Genomic DNA, 18,392 nt, shown 5'->3' with positions numbered 1-18,392 from the left:
AGTGATTGCAGATTTGTTTAAAATTAAATTTTCATAGGCTTCGGTCACACAGAGGCACGTCGCTAAAATGAAGGATGCAGCTCCTGTTGCAAGCAGGACTGGATACTACTGCGAGGAAGCTTTTTTTTGTCTCAGTAGGAGTAGGGTAGGAAGTTTTTAGGAAATGCAGCAATAATCACCTGTCAAACTATGACAGGTGGCAATCTGCATTCCTGTCTACTTTTTTCAAGTAATTTTTTGCTCTCCACGCCTTCTGTGCCTCTGTCTGAGCGGAGCCTCTCCTCTTGTTAGACTGTTGAGCATATTTCTAATATGATTGAAGATATGATCAAGTTCTATAAAGATGAGCATGTAATGTTGTGTCAACAGGGGAGGTTGCCTCTACGGACTCACACGTTCACCCTCTGGACGCCAGCCGTTTCCACCTGCAACAAACGGACAGCAGCCGCAGTCGCACTCCCACAAGCACGGAGCTGGATGCCTCATACATGGGATATGTATGTGTTTTCTCCTACAACTATACAGCAACCCAGAACAACCACTCCATTTTTTTCACCAAACTGTACATGAAGTGATAATTAATTCTGTTTTTTTTTTTTCATTTTTCTTGCAAATTAAAAATCAACACATTGCTATTAGACCTAAGAAAGCAGTGTTTACTTATGTTTGTCTGTTCTTATTTGAGTATCCAGTTTTATAAATGTTTGCAAAAAGATTTAAATATATGCCCTATCCTGAAATACATATTATATTTTGCTTATACCGATTGAATTATATCTGTAACATAAATATATATCCATTCTGTACTGTAGATGCGATTGCTGGGGGAGTGTCGTGGCAGCATTGACACAGTGAAGAGGATGGGCTTTGAGCTGAAGGAAGAGGAGGACATGGTGTCTGGACTGGCAGATCCCAGTAGCTCAGAGTCCCAAACATCAGGTAATTCTGATCCACTACATATGCTGAGCACATGTATGACTATACAATAAGCTCTACATTACCATGTATTTGAATTAATATTAAATAACCTATAAGATGTTATCCTATATAAAGGGAAAGACTGAAATGTTCAAATGTTGCTTGGCTCTAATTCAGTGGGATAAAATTAATTTTGGATGTCTTTAACTGTCTTCTACACTCATTCACTCTGCACCTTAGGAGTGATTGAGCGCTGGGAGCTCCTGCAGGCTCAGGACCTCAGCAAAGAGATGCGTACAAAGCAGAACCAGCAGCAGTGGCAGCAGCTGAACTCTGACCTGAACAATATTTGGACATGGCTGGGAGAGACAGAGGAAGAGCTGGAGCAGCAGCGGAGGCTGGACCTCAGCACGGACATCCAGACAATTGAGCTACGCATCAAAAAACTCAAGGTGACATTGAACACTCAGAAGTTGATTGACGTAACTAATCTCATAGCTTCAGCATTCATTGTTTCCAACATGGTGTGTTTTGCTGGATTTATATAATTTATCATTTACCATCTACTTATTCTATGGTAAAAGCTACAGCATAGCAACTTGATCCCTTCTGTCAGTTTTATTGGCTTTCACACTGGAGAGAAATTGAATTTGATGCTTGCTGATGATTTTCTCTTATCTTTGTTATGTCCTTTGTAAGTTGCTCTGCATTCATTAAACTGTAAAATGTAAATGTTTGTCTACAGGAGCTGCAGAAGGCTTTCGACAAGCGAAAGGCCATCGTGTTGTCCATCAACCTGTGCAGTGCTGAGTTTGTGCAGTCAGACACAGAGGAGTCCAGAGAGCTACAGGCCAAACTGAAAGACATGAACAACCACTGGGACAAACTGGGCAGCTCGTTGGAGGAGTGGAGGTCTTCATTACAGGAAGCCCTCATGCAATGCCAAGTAGGTGCCAGTGAGCTTTGATGTGCAAGTTGAGTTGGACAAATTGATCTGAAATGTGATGCAATATTGTTTTATAGAGCTGTAATTATGCATACAGTTGAATCTCTACATTCCTGATCCACATCTTATCAATAGGACTTCCATGAGATGAGCCACGGTTTGCTGCTCTGGTTGGAAAACATCGACCGCAGGAGGAATGAGGTGGTTCCCATTGACCCCATCCAGGACAGTGATACTCTCCAAGAGCACCATAAAACACTTACGGTACAGAACATATATTGATTACAATGTGTGAGTAGTATGATTGATTCAGGGGTTTAGAGTGGAACAACATTTAATTGAAAACTGTCTTTTTTGGTAAAAATTTGGAACAGTTACCAGTTCTCCTTTAAAGTTAAAAGGCCTGAAGGTTGTAGTTTTGGTCATTAACAACATGAGCCCAAGAAAAAAATATACATCCTGATTAAAATTATGGGTCAAACTAACTAACTATCCCTTTTAAAAACAAGTGGATTGTGTGAATAACTCTAGTTCTTCTACTCTAATTTACAATCTTCACAGCAAATCCGCCAGGAGCTGCTGGATTCCCAGCTGAAAGTCGCCTCGCTGCAAGACATGTCCCTCCAGTTGCTGGTCAACTCTCAGGGCAGCGACTGCCTAGAGGCCAAGGAGAAGGTTCATGTCATTGGGAACCGTCTGAAACTACTGCTGAAAGAAGTAACCCGAGACCTCCGAGAGCTGGCAAAGATTCTGGACATCACCAGCAGTCAGCAGGTACGTCTTTAGGTACACCTGTCCAGTGTTACATGAACAACTCTGAGACTTGATTTAGCAATATAGTACTGTGTAAAGGGCCAGATAACTTTTTTTTAAAAGGACAGTTTGCCTGCCACTGCCTGATATCTCATGTGTCTCTCTCTTTGTGTCAATGTTTCCTTTGACAGGATCTGTCATCTTGGTCGTCTGCTGATGAGCTGGACACGTCCGGGTCCCTCAGTCCTGTATCAGGAAGGAGCACTCCAAGTCGGCGACGATCGGTAACGTATACACCTACCCGTACACGCTGCTCTGTGAGAAGCCAGGTGCTTGGTAACCCCTCTAAGACAGTGCATACAGTAACTTGTGCCCCGAATGCCCCTTCAAAGGCCAGATTCACCCCTCTCATCCCAAGATCTCTCCTCACGCCTTTCTAAACCTCCACAACCTGCTTTACACTCCCTACCTCTGAATTCTGAACTCTTTCCCAGCCTTTTACTCTTCATGCATGTCATCTGTTCCCAGAGCAATCCTTGCCAGAGAACGGGGGAATCCTTTCTTTCTAACTTTTTTTTATCTCTTCCTTCCTTTTCTTGGACAACTTTTTCTTGTTCTCTCTTCCAGACTGAAAACTTCTGTCCTGCAAATCTCTCCTCCCAGTAGACTTTCCTCTAATTTCTTCTCACACTAGTTTTGTTTTTTATCCCTGTAGTGTTATTCTCAGGAATACTGGCTGTCATGAAACTGCTAAAATTGCAAAAGAAGCATAGAACATGTTGTTTTATGATGTAGCAAGCATGACATTATATTTGTTTTGTATTGTACGTTACAAAAATGAGAAAGTAATCGTTTTTGCACAAGTATTGAGTCATTATTTATCTAAAGATCAGTCCAAATAAGCTTGTCGCTGCTTATAGTATGTGTATGTTACTAAATGTCACTGTTAGCAAAGAAATTCATGCATCACATTGCATAATTTGTAGCTTCCTATTTGCAATCACAAGCCAAAGAGCACTTCAAAGTAGTCGAGCACTTTGAAAAGCCAGATTCCTTATTATCACGGGTAACGAATCTTATCACCTTCACATATGATTTTGTTGCTGCTCTTCTTTCATTTTGGGATTTCTTTTCATCGGTAGCTTTGTCTTGATTTGCCTGGACTGAAACATACTTTCTTTCTTTTACCCCCCTCCCCCCTGTTCATTGCAAACAGCAACGGGGCAAATGTAGTCTGTCACAGCCTGGACCCTCTGTGAGCAGTCCACACCACAGGTACCTTTCTGTTGGTTTCTAGCACACCCAGAAGATAATGGAACTCATCAGCCCATGATGCACACGGAGGCCGATTCATGTTTACTAACCCCTCTGAAGACTCCGAGTTTTAAGCTGTGTTTTAAAGAATAAGAAAAAAAAGTCCCAATTTCAGTTTTTTAACGCTTGTATCAGATTAGCAGCTCATGACAGTGAATTCCATCATCTTCTGTCAGTCTAGACGCTCTTGTTTAGGCTAGGTGATGAGGTGAGTGGCAGCCCACACATCCTTGATAAAAGAGTTTCACAAGGAATGGTGCAAGGCCTCTTCTCCGCCAATGTCCTTGGCTGCTTAATGTCGCTAACCAGAGGGCATTTCTTACGTGTAACACAAATATTTCTCTATAGCTAACACTCCCTCGCTATTACTGAACACACACACACACACACACGCACACTCTTTTCTCTCCGATTGCCGAGCCAGTAAATGTCTGCAATGAACAATGCAAAGGCTGCAGTTTCTCTCTCTCTCGCTCTCTTTGTCTCTCACACTCTCTCTCTCTCTCTCTCTCTATTATGTGTGACATTTCTTCCTCTTCTTCTTTTTCTGCTATCTCACTGACTATCCACCATCTCCCACCCCTCAGTCTGTCATCTGTGAGTCTTGCCTCTCAGGTCTCCATTTGTGAAGTGGTAAGGGGGCACTTTAGGTAACAGCATAGGAGCAGAGTTTAAAACATACATCACTATTGTCCATGCATTCCTGGAGTCAAGGATCATTTTAATGAAGTATGTTTAGAAAGCACTGTAGGTCAGTTTTCTCTTGATTCAAAGAAGTAAATTAATTATCTTTTCATTGTAAGTAGGTGAAGTGATCATCTTTATAGTAATTCCCTTTTAACTGATCATGGAAGTTTTGAGGTAAGAAGACAGTTTTTACTGAGGGTGATGGTGACTATAAATGCTGCAATTAAATTCATAGTTTGACATTTTGTTTTCTTGCTGAGAACTGGAGGCAGTATCTCCCATTTTCAGTCTTTATGCTAAGCTAGGCTAACCACCTTCATATTTAGTGTACAAACATGTGAGTGGTATCAATCTTGTCATCTAACTTGTATTTCCCAAAATGTCAAACTGTTCCTTTAAAAAAAAGCAAGCTTAGCTGAACTACCTCGTCAAAGAAGCTGTTTCTAATTGCTACGCTCTTCTCGCCTCGGCATGCTTTGCATTTTTCAACAGGACACAAACCTTCAAAAAGTCCTTTTTAAAAATAATAATATCTGAAAATCTAGCTGACACTTGCAGCATGCCTTTTGTCTTTTATCCTAACATCCTTTTGCAAAGGAATGCAAGCTCACATATGTATATGTTTGGTGCAGGATTGTATGTTTGCCTTGAAAACTGTTTTGTGACTGTCTATGTAGTTGTGCTTATCCACCTAGTCTCAGTCAGCATGTAGATCACAATGTTAAACATTGTCCCAACATTGCTTCAAACCATGTTGGCAATGTCTCCCAAACACAGCATGGTGCGCTGCCATGCAGTTCCCCTGTCGCTGAACTGAGATCTTATTTGGATTGAAAAATTATTCAACACTTAAACAATGAAGCGTTTGAAGAGAAGGATGTTATATTAGAGTGAAATTCAATTGAAGTTTGTTTATTTTATTAGACTAAATTAAGTTGTCAGATATTTTTTGTGAGTTTATTTTTTTGTAAGTTGTAATGTGATTATACAGTTGTCAAATTAGTGATTCAGATGACAAAGCAGATGGAGGGATTTTGTGTGTTCTCACTCATCGATTTGAGTAACTAAACTTCAGTCTGTGCTGCGTTGTGTGTGTGCACGCATGTGTGTGTGAGCAGGTCTCGCAGCGACGCTGGATCCGGTTCCTTCCCTTCTGATTCGGAGATATCGGAGGTTCGTAGGTCCTCGTTTCTGTGGCGCGTCTTCTGGGTCGCGTTGCCTCTCCAGCTCATCCTGCTCCTGTTGGTGGTCCTTGCCTTCCTGCTGCCAATGTCTGAGGAGGACTACTGCTCTCAGTCCAACAACTTTGCTCATTCCTTCTACCCGATGCTCAGCTACACTAACGGACCACCTCCAGTGTAGGCTGGCTTCAGGAGTGTTTCATTTCAGTATTCTTGCATCAGTATGACCTAACTTGGCATCATGTTTATATCCTTTGAATGGGGTTCAATCATGATGGGAGCAAAAACTGATCATAGTCATCCATTTGTACTGCAGAAATACAGCTGCCATCTACAGTTAAAATCTTTGTGTGTAGCACATAGGATCAAGCGCCTCACTATGTTACTCTGTGTAATGCTGTGTCATCTTTGGTGTAACAAGACTAAAGAACCCGAACTGTTTTTGTTCACGGTCGACATCTACTGGATGAATGAACTGTTCAAGATCAACGCGGTGGCATATACATGTTGTATTTCTCTCGAGAGAACTGTCAGTGGATAGCACCAAAGTTAAATGCTGAAATATAGCCTGTGAATTTGCTTATAACTCAAAAAATTGTAAAAAGAAAAAAAAAAAAGAAAGAAAACAAACAAAGCATTTAATATATCTTACATTGCAATTATTTTTTTACCTGTATTTTGGCATGCACTTCTAATCTCTGCTTTTATTTACTTACATCCTTCATTGTGTCTGTGGTTAAAAGTCCATTTTTCAACTTGAATTACATTGATTCATGTAAGATTCATTTAAGCCAAGATGTGTGTTTTCAATCAAAGTCAGGCACAATTCAAGAGTTCAACCTCTAACATCTGCCATCCATGGTCTTTATACATTTTGCTGTTTTATTTTTAAAAAAAAATATCAAATACGACTTTAAGATTGAGAATTATGACATATAGAACTATTGTATATTTTGTATGACTGTCAGTTCAGTATCAAATGTATAACAGTCCAGGATTATCTAACATGTGTATATAATGGTAAAAAATTAATATGAAAAATGTATGTATATGCGACCATCAGAAACAATGAATGCCAAATCTCCATTTTGATATTTGTCTTTTTATTTGATTATTACATTTTACATTTTTAATGTTTGTTCAGTGAATTATTGGTGAGTCATATTTATACTGAGCTTCATCTGATAAGAGTGCTTTTTGATTGATCATGTCATACTGTGCAAGTTCAAGGCTATCTTAATTTTATTTTTAGACTACAATTAATACCTCAACATTTCAACTGCAGTTTGGTTTAAGTATAATATATAATTCTAGGCTTCATGAAGGTGAACTGTGTCCTGTGGGCAGGTCCTGGATTTGGGCAAGACAAGGCCTCTGGTGAGTAGGACAGTGCCAGGGCATATCTGCATGATGATGAAGGTGATGATGGTGATGATGAGTGTGAAGAAGGGTCTCCAGTAATTTGATGATTTCAGAATTTGGGAGAGCCAAGGCTGTGGCGTCCACACCGAGCATCTGGGAAACTACCATCCGGAAATCCACCAGCTGAACAATGGAGACCAAAAAAAAAAACCCATCTAAATCTGGTTTGAACGGCAGAATCCATGATCTAAGTTTAAATATGAGTCATCCAAATATTTGAACCTTCTACCACTCAGCCGATTAACAGGTCTTATCATACACAGACTACCGCTATGAGCTGAGTATGAGGTTTTAGGGTTCTCTGTTGCCCTTTAAGGTTTGTTAACATCAGTAGTGTTTGTTCAGGGTGACACAGGCCTTTATTTTCATACTCAAAATGCTTATTTTTAATCTTTAAATCAAACTTGTCAATCATACCTGTTAATGAAACAATTATTTTTAATTATTTATTTAAATTGAATTACAAGTTTGCTGTAAATTAAAAGTTAAACAAACGGGAAGAAAATCATATAGTATTATTTGCTTTTGTTAACTTGAGAGAAAGCAGATACCATGTTTGTATATTATATAAGCTACCACCTGTCTTGAGACCATAAAAAATATTGTATTATAAAGTAAAAACTCATCTTTTAAAAAAAAAAAAAAAACATTTAAAATTAAGTTGGGCCTGAAGGTCCATCCTTGATAAAAGAAAATTCTAAATATACATGGTCCAACAAAGCTTTCAACCTCATCTCATGGCCTTCCTCAGCAGATCATGTTACTGTAGTGATAACAGCTGAAACATCGATATGACATCCTAGCAACACCATCTGCAGAGGAAAACCACAAGATGGGGTTGAAAGCTTTGGAAACGACAAAGTAAGCTGAACCGTTAGTTGAGTTGTTTTGGGGTTTTTTTGTTTAAGTGGAACATTCACTTTCTACTTTCCCTCCAAAAGGAAAATGTATTGCAGAACAAAACTTTAAGCATTCATAATATCAACACTATACCTCTCTCTCCCTCTCAGACAGCTGAGCCAGGCTCTGTCTGAGGGTGTTGAGTTGCTGCTGGTCCTCTTTGGTTTTCTTCTCTTGACTCTGAAGGTCTGAGCTCAGTGTGTTCAGCTTCCTCTCCGTCTTGGCTTTTCCCTCCACCAGCTGATCTAGCTTCTTTTTCTGCTCCTGTATGCTCTGATCCTGTTCCAGGACTTTCAACTTGGCACGTTGGACACAGCAGAGACCCGAGTGGGAGTTGGCGTTTAGTGAAACAACAGTGACTTTATCTAGGAGTTTATATCTGCTCTCAAATACTCTGATACTTTGTTAAATATACATGTTTGATTTCAAGCTGCTGTACATAACCGATTCACAATTACAATCCCCCTCTTCCCACCCGGACATACACAAAAATGAACACAAATACACCAAACGTTATGAGGTAAAAATGCCTCTGGATGGAATTCTGGTCCGAAACCCTCTCCCCTCTACCTTGAGCTCATTGGTGTGGGAGAGCTGGGCCTTGAGCTCAGTGTTGGACAGCTTGGTGGCCTTCAGCTCGCCTTGGAGACGCTCTTGTTTCTTCAGCAGTCGTCTGGCCTCTAGATGAGCGTCATCTCGTTCCACGGCCAACGCCGATCTGCTCCTCTTCTCCTCCTCCAGCTCTGAAACCTTCTTCCTCAGGAGCTGGATGTGGAGTCCTTTGCTCTCTAGTTGGTCCTTCTGTGACTTTAACTGTTGGGTGCAAGAATAGTTTCCCTGTTCATGCCAACATAGTTGCTCCTCTGCGTGTGTACTTTCAGAGAAAAAAGTGTTTTCATTAAATACATCATGAAAATAAGATAAATGGATAATCAAATTCCACTTAGTGCATGTGTGATTGCTTGTTCGAAGCCATTTTAACATCTAAAGGTTTCATTAATAAGATTTTTTTTTGCACACAAGTTCCCACCATAAAAGTTATGTACCTTTCGCTGCAGGCTGTAGGTCAGAGTTTTGCTCTCCACCAAAGCAGTTCCTTCGTGCTTGACAAGCTGTTCTGCCCGGGACAGGATGAGTTTTAGCCTCATGTCGAAGCCCAGATCCACAGCAATACTGTCAACCTTCATCATTTCTGACAGCTGCTCCAGGAACTCTTCATACTTTAGAAAGAGTTGATCATTAATCATTCAAGTAAACATATATGCCACTGGATTGATGATGAATTTAACATTTTTACATTTACCCATGTCTATGTGATTGTTTTCTAGCCTTCTATAACTATTTATGCATGTATGTATGTACCAATTTAATTCTATTATGATGGCTCACCAGCATTTGTACTACTTTACTCACATGCTGATTGTTGTGTTGCAGCCCGTCTCGATGCATGTCTGCTGTCAACAACTCAGTCTCCAGACCTTGCAGTCTCTCCCTCAGGTCCTGGACCTGCTGCTCTGCAAGCCGAGCCCTCTGTAGTGCGCTGTGCTGGAGCTCCATCTGCTCATTCAGCTCCTCGGAGGCATGACAAAGCCTCGCCTCCATCTCTGACACCGTCTGCAGAGCCAGAACAGTTACAAAGGCTGGTTAGAAGAATTGCACTAAGGATACTAGTGTTTATCTTTGAGTAGGAGTTCTTCTTTGAGAGATGGAAACCTGAAATGTAATGCAAAGATAAATGCAGAGACATGCTGATAATGTAAAATAATAAACAAAGTAAGCACTGTTAAAATATATAGTGATTTGTAAGTACCAGAAAATGGCTTGTCACTGAAAATCTTACACTTTGAAGTAGTGAGTGTGTGTTCAAAGAGCCATAAATATTTGCTTTACAGGGCCATAACTCAGTAAGACAAATAAAGAAACTAATATAAAGTGTTTCAGCTTGGGGACTTTATTGACTTGTGACCCTGATGAAGGCCACAAGCCTAAAAAGTAACCCAAGCTGAAACACTCCAGTAAGTGTTGCTGCTCTTAAGACTACTTCCCCTCTCTCTGCACCTTGGAAGTATATGAAGTTGTACCAGAAATCCCTACTCTCAATTCCTTACCTTATTGCAGAAGTTATCCAGTGTGTGTAAAATATCTTTCTCTTTGGGTGGGATGCTGTCCTCAGACTCTCCCTGGAGCAGGGATGCAACCTTTGTCAGGAACATCTGCAGTTTCTCCTCAGCTGCCTGGATCTCCCCGTGGCTCGTTTGGACCTTTCTCTCAAGCTCCTCCACCTGTTTCTCCAAACAGTGTGATTCTCGTCTAGCTGCCTCTATGACTCGTTTGCTGGCTTCAAGTCTCTCTGTCAGTGTCTGCATCTCCATCTCTACACTTTTCTTTCCCAACACCAGGCCATCTAACTCCTGAAAGGGACAAAAACATCATAAAGGGTCAGAACACTAAATATTGTCACCCAGTCCTGGATCGCCCGAATCTCCAACCACAGCACTGAATGTGACACTGAATTTGGCCCTCAAAGTTTAGTGTTAACGTTACCACTTTGAGTGAATCAAGTGCTGCTGCACTGCTGGCAGCCTTTCTCCTCTCTCGGTCCAGCTCTGCCACCAGCCTCAGCACCATCTCTCTGCTGGCTTTGCACTCCACCTCACTGGACTTCACACTCTCCTCCAAAACAGCAATTTTCATCTTCAGCCTCTCCCTCTCGTTAGACTGGTCTACCTATTGAGATAATAATGTAAGTGGCTTCAGCTTCTATAAATATGACAATTAGTAAACATAATTTTTGTGTGCTAAAAGTCAAACCTGATGAATAAATTGCCACATTTATGTGCAACTTTGTTCTTCTCAATAACAACAAATACATGGAGGTCAAATAGTCATCTGTAGTGAAGCATACCTCATCATGGTTTTCCATAACTTCCATAATTAGGAGTGTAGCAGAGTGAGTGGATATACAGAAGAAACTTGTCTGTATTTTAACAAGTCTCCAGGCAACAGCAAACACAGGCTATACCAGGCTCAACCAGATGAGGCGCTGTAGCTGAAAACTTCAGACATCTGGGGACTTTGACAATTAGAAAAATAAATGTTCTTTGAATGCCGATGAAATGTTTTATTTATTTATAGCCTAAAATGTACTTAATGTAATAGTGATGTATTAATTTAGGTCAAGTAAATGTATAAAATAACAGAAAGGGCCCAAAACAAGTTGAACATAGATGTGAAGGTCAACTCACTCTATGGGTTTTTTGCCCTGACTTTAGACTCTCAGGTAGCGCTTTTTTCTCTTCCTTCAACATGGCAGTGTCTAAAATTGTTCCATCTTGCTTTACAGGGAATATTAGTTAGTCAGTTGTTTCATCTCAGGTCTTGTTTAATGCATGATTGTGCCTGTCACCCAGTAATAACGGCTACCTCTTGTTCACTACCTTGTTTAGTGACTCACATTGTCAGGTCATGTAAATCAACTAAATATATGATTAAATTATTCTCACTTTAGAATTTAAATAACACACAAAATGTATAGACATACTCAAGCGTAGACTATTTGAACTGTAAGAATAATGATTTTCCAAATCCCATGTAACCTGAATATCCAAGAAGGATTAATCTATTTGAAAAAGAACAATATTCTTACAGGTGGCACAAAATTATGGAGGATGACAAATAACTTAGGCATAAATAAATAAATAGATAAATAAATGCAGAAATAAATAATTAAATGTATGGATAAATGAAAAATGGATATATTTTGGTGATGAAAAAGGACATAATAAAATTAATGTCTTGGATTCATTTTCTACATTTCCAATAAATAAACTTTTTATGTAGGCAATTTCTGTATTTCTACATTAAATAGTTAATTAATACAGTATTTCTACATTTCTTCAATTATTTAGTTATGCATTTCTACATTTCTTTATTTATGTATTTCTACATTAATTCATTTATTTATGTATTTCTACATTTCTTTATTTCTGTTTTTCTACATATGTATATTTATTTACTAATTTCTGTGTTTATACATTTCTTCATTTATTTATACTTGAGTCATACTTTTCGTTCTGCATATAAAATACAGCCCTGTGAAATGTGCTGCTCTTTTAGGAAGTTCTGCCTGCGAGTCCAAGTTCAGGGCTCAGCCACGCTCATTGTACTCTACCATCGTGTCATCATCCCAAACAGGAAACAGTAACACACCTCCTTGGACTGTCATGCAGGTGGTCATGTAGCCACAGTTACTTATATTTTAACCCTGGTTGTCTTTTTTTGACGACTGGAGTCATTTCACCATCTGCTTGTTTTAAATCGCTGCTTGGTACATTTACAGGTAAGCTAGCTGACGGCTAACAGTCACATATACCAGCACAGTGAATTGTGTTTGCACGCTACTCACTACTGTGTAACCGCATAAAGTTAACCAGCACCAGGTATATTAAAGTGTGTGTGTGTTTAATGTATATTCACACATTTTATTTGAGAGGATATATCCTAACCAGCCCGCTAATAAGGATACTGATAGCTAATGTAATCAAGGTCAGTCTAGTTTGTTTTGATGACAATTTTTCTTATTTCATAGAGGTTAAGATGTCTCATATTTAAGATTTTAGGTGTGAAGCTATTAAATATAGATAATAATGAATAAATAAATAGATCCAGGTAGGTTCACAGAATCCTGCAATGCTCGTAATGTTAAATTGGGTCATAACATTTCATGATGCAACTTCTGGTAGTGCACTAACTGCTGTTTCCTGTGTTTGTGTCTAGGACTGCAACTAATAATTATTGTCATTATCGATTAATCTGTCGACTATTTCCTCCATTAATAGATTAGTTTTTTTTGGTCAATAAAAATGTCAGAAAATGGTGAAAAATGTCGATCACTGTCTCCCAAAGCCCATGATGCAACTTCAAATGTCTTGTTTTGTCCTGACCAACAGTCCAAAACCCAAAGTTGTGGCATTTTTTTCTTAAAAAACTGACTCAAAACAATCAAGTGATTATCAAAATAGTTGGCAATTAATTTTCTATTGCTTCTATTTGTGCCTTGCAGTCTGTGGGAAGATGCTTCTGCGGACGCTGTGGACCAGACTGGGAGCTCAGCGGCCAGTGGAGAGGAACCCAGTCTGCATCCTTGCCTCCTCCTGTCTCTCCCAGTCTATACAACCACACCAGTATGAACCCAAACCCAGGGCACACTCAAACTGGTCTGGCGCAGGAACCTCTCCAAGGACGTGTTATTTAAATACTCTTCATCAACAGCAGAAAAACATACAGCATGCTCTTCCTGCGTTAGGCGGATCTAAGAGTCTAAGCAGCACCTTGTTCATTGACTCTGGGATACTGACAAAATGTAGAAGTGGACAGAAGCGTCTGTATACTTCAGATCTTGTGAAGCCAGTATTAAAATCAAGTTTAAAACCAGCCACGGTGCCCGGGAAGAGGGTTCCCAAAGGACCAAGAACAAAACAACCTTCCAGAGCCAATCAGCCTTCCATGGATGAGGACAAGGTGATGTAGGCAGTCATCAGATGAGTTATTGATACATTTAAATGTTTATACATGTCAGGGTTTGAGTCAGTTATTAATTAAGCTGTGTTTTTCTCTGTAGGATATGATGCAATGTATTGCCTTTGCAACAGCAGATCAGTATCACTTGCCAACACTTTGCCATGACTTGATAGGCCACGGCTTCCATGAGATAGCTTTGCCAAGAGGTTTGAAAATTATTCAGAAATAACAACTTTCCAGGGAATTAATTGTGATGTAATCTGCTTGGAACAATTTATTATCATTATTTTTTAATTTCAGATGCCTCAAACATCTTGGTGATAAGCACAGAAATGGCTGCAAAACCAGATGACAATGCTCTAATGTTCTTCTTCAGGTAGATAGAAAGTCGTCTGTTTCAGGCTTTGTCTTGATCGTACATTGTCCGATGATTGATTATTGAGAAGGAAACTCATTATGCAATGATTTTAATTGGCTATACATAAGGCTGGGTATCGAACCTGAATACTTGAGGATCAAAAACTGTCGAGCAACGCATTGGCATTTGTTTACTTATTCTTTGATCAAATATTTCCTGATCAGAATAATAACTTGACAATGTTTAGACTGTGTTTTATTGAGGCAAGGTTCATGTTTGAGTGCTTGCATTAATACCACATTATTGTAATCAGTACAGTAACTCATATATTGCATTTATGCTAGTATTGAAAAAGTTGAAAAGATACCCTGACCTTGAAATGGTATTTTTGTAAGAAATCATGGGCTGACTTTCCCAATCTGAAATTTCAGGGAAGGATCTGTAGTTTTCTGGAATGTTGAGGAGAAAATGGTAAACAAATTTCCAACCTACTACTTTTCACTAAGACTTCTTGTATCTGTGGTTTTATATGAAAAGTATATTAAAAAGTATATTATTTAATTCATTATGTTTTCGCCTACTTCTCTACTGCAGCGTACTCCATTGACACTTTTTTCCTCTTTACAGATGAAAAAGGTGTTGAGAATATTGGAACATCATGAGATTCAACCTTATGAAGTAGCGTTAGTCCACTGGGAAAACGAAGAGATCAACTACGCTGTTGCAGAGTATGTCGGTGTTCGCTTTTGTTCTTGTTTATTTGTACTTCCAGATGCTCTCTATGTTTTATTTGGTAAAATCTGAATAATTTCTTCCTCAGGGGAAATACAAAGCTTGAGCGTGGCAACTTTATTTTGAGTGACAAGATGGATGAACATGAAGCTGTTTTGGAGAAATTTGCTTTTTCAAACGCATTAAGTTTGTCAGGTGAGAAGCTACACTTCAACTCTTAAGTCATTAACATTTGTTTTGTTTTGTGGTCTGCTGAGTCTAAACCTTTTGCTTTCTTTTCCAGTGAAGCTGGCAATATGGGAAGTGTCATTAGACAACTTTGTAGAGTCAATTCAATCAATTCCAGAGGTACAGTGGACATTTAACAGCAAGCAGCAAGAAATTATGAGTAATTGATTATCTGTAATGCTTGTTTGTGTGTACAGCTGGTCGTGCTTGTGAGATCTGTTATTTCTTAAACATAAGTGCACTCCCTAATGTCCTCATCTATTTATTTTTCCTCAGACACTGAAGTCAGGCAAAAGAGTCAAGTTGTCCTCGGCAGAAGTTATGCGGAAGATAGGAGAGCTTTTCACGTTAAGGTAAATTCAGTTTTCTCTAAATAGCATTTCTCTGAGTGGGCTCTGTAAGCATTCAATTTTTTTTTTCAAAGTTTTAACAGCATGCTGAAACCTTCCTATTATAACTGGAAATCAGCCTGGAATCTCAGACGTGTATCTTTAGGATAAACATCTGAGGATTATTCAGTTAGCGTTGCCATGACTTTAGTATTATAAAGACATTTATATACTTGCCTGTGATTTCCAGTTGTTGTCAGTTTCTTCACCTATAGTCTTATCACATTCCCAAACTGGCAGAGAGGCAAAGGCTGTGCCTAATGATGGATGTGGTTAAATCAATATTTGGTCCATTAACAGGAAACGTGCATCTATGGGGAGGTACCTAAGCTGTTATAGAGGAGGTGATGTCTTTGTACAAAGTGGGCCTATTAAGTTCGGCATACTTGAAAACACTTGACATTTCATTGTAAGTGTCTTAAAAGCATAAAGGCAAAGAAAAGTGAAATAAAAAAGGCAAAGAGAGCAATGAGATTCATTGTAAAAACACAAAAAATTAAGGTAATTGGAAATATTTAAGAATTTATAAAACACTCATTAATTGAGAAGCCCTCATTTATGTCTGCAAGAAATAAACTTTTGAGATAAAAAAAAACAAAACAAAACTCAGAATACTTCTCTTTTCCTCTCTTCTCTTTCTGAGAAAATTGACATCACCACCTCTAAATGATGAAATGTGAGGTATATGGTGTCACTCATGTCCATCATGGGCCACAACTCTTGCCTCCCTTGGGAATGTGATTGGCCTGAAGACACATGATCATAGAGAAAGCCCATCTGTATGAATGATATATATGATATGTATATGATTATTAACATTTCTGTTTGTTTTTACATCCTCCTCTGACAGACACTGTATCAACCTGAGGTCTGACCTTCTCATCACACCTGATTTTTACTGGGACCGAGAAAACCTGGAAAAACTCTATGACAAGACCTGCCAGTTTCTCAGCATCAACCGCAGGGTCAATGTAATTAAACCAATTTTTTTTTTTTAAATGTATGTGTGATCTTATTTCTGATCTTTGCTCAGGATGCTTAAAATATTTTCTATGTTTCAGGTCATGAACGAGAAGCTTGAACATTGCACACAGTTGACAGACCTGATGAGGAGTCACCTGAGTGAGAAGCACAGCCTGAGGTTGGAGTGGATGATAGTCATCCTCATTACTATTGAAGTAAGAGAGATCACATCTTAATGCGGTCGTCTTAATCAATCAAAGCTGGGATCTGCACTTTGCAAGCACTGTGCAACTGTTACAGCAACTGCCACTGTATTAGCTTGTCTGTCATTTAATTATAGGATAATTTCAGCATTTGTGTGCCTCTTTTTGGGTGGAATTGTGTACAGCTGAGGTACCATGGAATGCCGCCATCATTAATGTCATTTCTTCCACCTGTGCTTTTCCTTCTTTGACAAGGTTTTTCTCTTTTTGCTCGAGGTTTCGTCCCGTTAAAGGGGAATTTTTCCTTGCCGCTGTCACCAAGTGCTTGCTCATAGGGGAATGTTGGGTCTCTGTGAATTAAGGAGTACAGTCTAGACTTGCTTTATGTAAAAAGTGCCCTGAGATAACTTCTGTTGTGATTTGGTGCTTATATAAATAACATTGACTTGACAAGTCAAAATGTTTGCAGTGAAAAGGTTCATAAAGGTTTAAAATGCTCAAACAAATACTTGCATACTGCTTTTTTCAGTGAAATATTACATCTGTCGCTCTGTTTTCATTGCAGGTAATGTTTGAACTTGCACGGATGATCTTCTAAGCTGCTCCTCGAGCAATGCACAAATCCAAAAACTACAGTAAAAAAAACTGCAAAAGAAGAATGCTGCACTATACAGAGGTACTCTGTTAGATATATGTTATTATATGTTTTCTGGAACTGAAATCATCAAGCGGACCTAAACACTTTTGAATGTCTTATTGTCCATGTAGAGTATACTGTCTACCTTTCAACAACATACAGTTTAACACATTTTTTTTCCACCATTTCTTTACTTTTATGCTAAACATCATTGGGACTTTTGAACTGTTGGCATCAGCTGACACAGTAATGTTATTTTGAGTCTTGTTTGCTGAATTTATGTGCTTAAGAAATTTCATTTCATTTTTACATCATGTGCAAAAGTCTATGAATCTTGTTTTGTATGAAAGATGCTGTTTTTAAAGGACTTATTTAGAGTCTGAGGGCTGCAACATGTGGCATCATTGTCGTAATTGAACACAAGCAGTAGAAAAAGAAAACAAGGCGGGAATATATACAAACTCATCAAGTCCATGAACTCCCAACTGTGAGTGCTGTGTTGTAGAGGATGCAATAAAGTATTGGTGTTTGAAATGTTTGCTGGTTATTATTGTGTTTGCATGAAAAATATTATATTAATGAATAATAATTAGTTTATTAAAATGTTTGAAGCCAACTTATGATGACAACAATCTTTACTGTGTAGACAGACAATACAAGAAGGTATTCATTTATTCAAATAAAATATTTTATTAATGAAATGTAAATATATACGTAAATATATATATAAACACAGGTAACTCAGGTGCTTATTTAGTCATTAGTTAAGGTCACATCATTTCAGATCAGCAGGATTTTTTTCATAAAAGTCAGTAAATGTTTGAGGAAAAACAGCCAACACAAATCTTGCAACCATTTTTCTCTCAGCCATAACAAACCTCAAGCTCAGTGAAACACACACATGAACAGCTGGGAAATAAAACAGGATGCGTAAAGCTGCCGTGGTTGTTTATGTTTAAGGCTCTGCTTATTATAATTATATTAAAGATAAATACATATATGAAGATTACTTTAAACTGCTGTGTCTGCATAGTACAAATCAGAAATATTGTGAAAATTAATATATTTTTAAAACAATGCCATGCCAGTCAAACATTCCTTTCATGCTCTTGTTTTAAACTTAAAACAGTAGAAATTCTTTTAGTTTCAAATGAGTACAGCTCTGCATATATAAGCATTAAAATGGTCATAATGTACAAAGTAATATACAGCAATACTATATGTCTTTCAGTATGCTCAGG

The 18,392-nt window shown here is 38.6% G+C and overlaps 3 protein-coding genes across 12 annotated transcripts in view; 2 read left to right on the top strand and 1 right to left on the bottom strand.

Moving 5' to 3' along the window:
* Positions 1 to 6,891, top strand: part of syne1b (spectrin repeat containing, nuclear envelope 1b) — an 86,950-nt gene extending 80,059 nt beyond the window's left edge. For 8 of the 10 annotated variants that reach the window (XM_042437052.1, XM_042437044.1, XM_042437045.1 and 5 more), the window contains 9 exons: positions 370 to 497; positions 813 to 939; positions 1,159 to 1,370; positions 1,664 to 1,864; positions 2,000 to 2,128; positions 2,426 to 2,638; positions 2,809 to 2,901; positions 3,834 to 3,892; positions 5,737 to 6,891. In XM_042437052.1, the coding sequence (XP_042292986.1) occupies positions 370 to 497; positions 813 to 939; positions 1,159 to 1,370; positions 1,664 to 1,864; positions 2,000 to 2,128; positions 2,426 to 2,638; positions 2,809 to 2,901; positions 3,834 to 3,892; positions 5,737 to 5,980 (1,406 nt within the window). In that variant the 3' untranslated portion in view covers positions 5,981 to 6,891. The remainder of the gene's footprint in view (positions 1 to 369; positions 498 to 812; positions 940 to 1,158; positions 1,371 to 1,663; positions 1,865 to 1,999; positions 2,129 to 2,425; positions 2,639 to 2,808; positions 2,902 to 3,833; positions 3,893 to 5,736) is intronic. The other 2 variants (XM_042437051.1, XM_042437050.1) reach the window with 1 other exon arrangement.
* ccdc170 (coiled-coil domain containing 170) lies at positions 6,502 to 11,238 on the bottom strand. The gene is made up of 8 exons (XM_042437165.1): positions 11,027 to 11,238; positions 10,666 to 10,848; positions 10,230 to 10,532; positions 9,535 to 9,735; positions 9,168 to 9,341; positions 8,692 to 8,934; positions 8,215 to 8,418; positions 6,502 to 7,344 (listed from the first exon to the last, which is right to left on the bottom strand). Exons 1-8 carry the CDS (start codon positions 11,051 to 11,053, stop codon positions 7,117 to 7,119), a joined length of 1,563 nt encoding a protein of 520 aa, XP_042293099.1. The 5' UTR covers positions 11,054 to 11,238; the 3' UTR covers positions 6,502 to 7,116.
* A 1,059-nt stretch (positions 11,239 to 12,297) lies between these two features.
* rmnd1 (required for meiotic nuclear division 1 homolog) lies at positions 12,298 to 17,699 on the top strand. Its single transcript, XM_042437172.1, has 12 exons — positions 12,298 to 12,460; positions 13,184 to 13,641; positions 13,742 to 13,847; positions 13,942 to 14,017; positions 14,431 to 14,470; positions 14,627 to 14,727; positions 14,820 to 14,926; positions 15,015 to 15,079; positions 15,236 to 15,312; positions 16,199 to 16,319; positions 16,410 to 16,526; positions 17,080 to 17,699. Exons 2-12 carry the CDS (start codon positions 13,195 to 13,197, stop codon positions 17,110 to 17,112), a joined length of 1,290 nt encoding a protein of 429 aa, XP_042293106.1. The 5' UTR covers positions 12,298 to 12,460; positions 13,184 to 13,194; the 3' UTR covers positions 17,113 to 17,699.
* Positions 17,700 to 18,392: the final 693 nt, after the last annotated feature.

The sequence above is a fragment of the Thunnus maccoyii genome, chromosome 16 (assembly GCF_910596095.1).
Source record: "Thunnus maccoyii chromosome 16, fThuMac1.1, whole genome shotgun sequence".
Taxonomy (NCBI): Eukaryota; Metazoa; Chordata; class Actinopteri; order Scombriformes; family Scombridae; genus Thunnus; species Thunnus maccoyii.
This window is presented reverse-complemented; position numbering and strand designations above follow the sequence as displayed.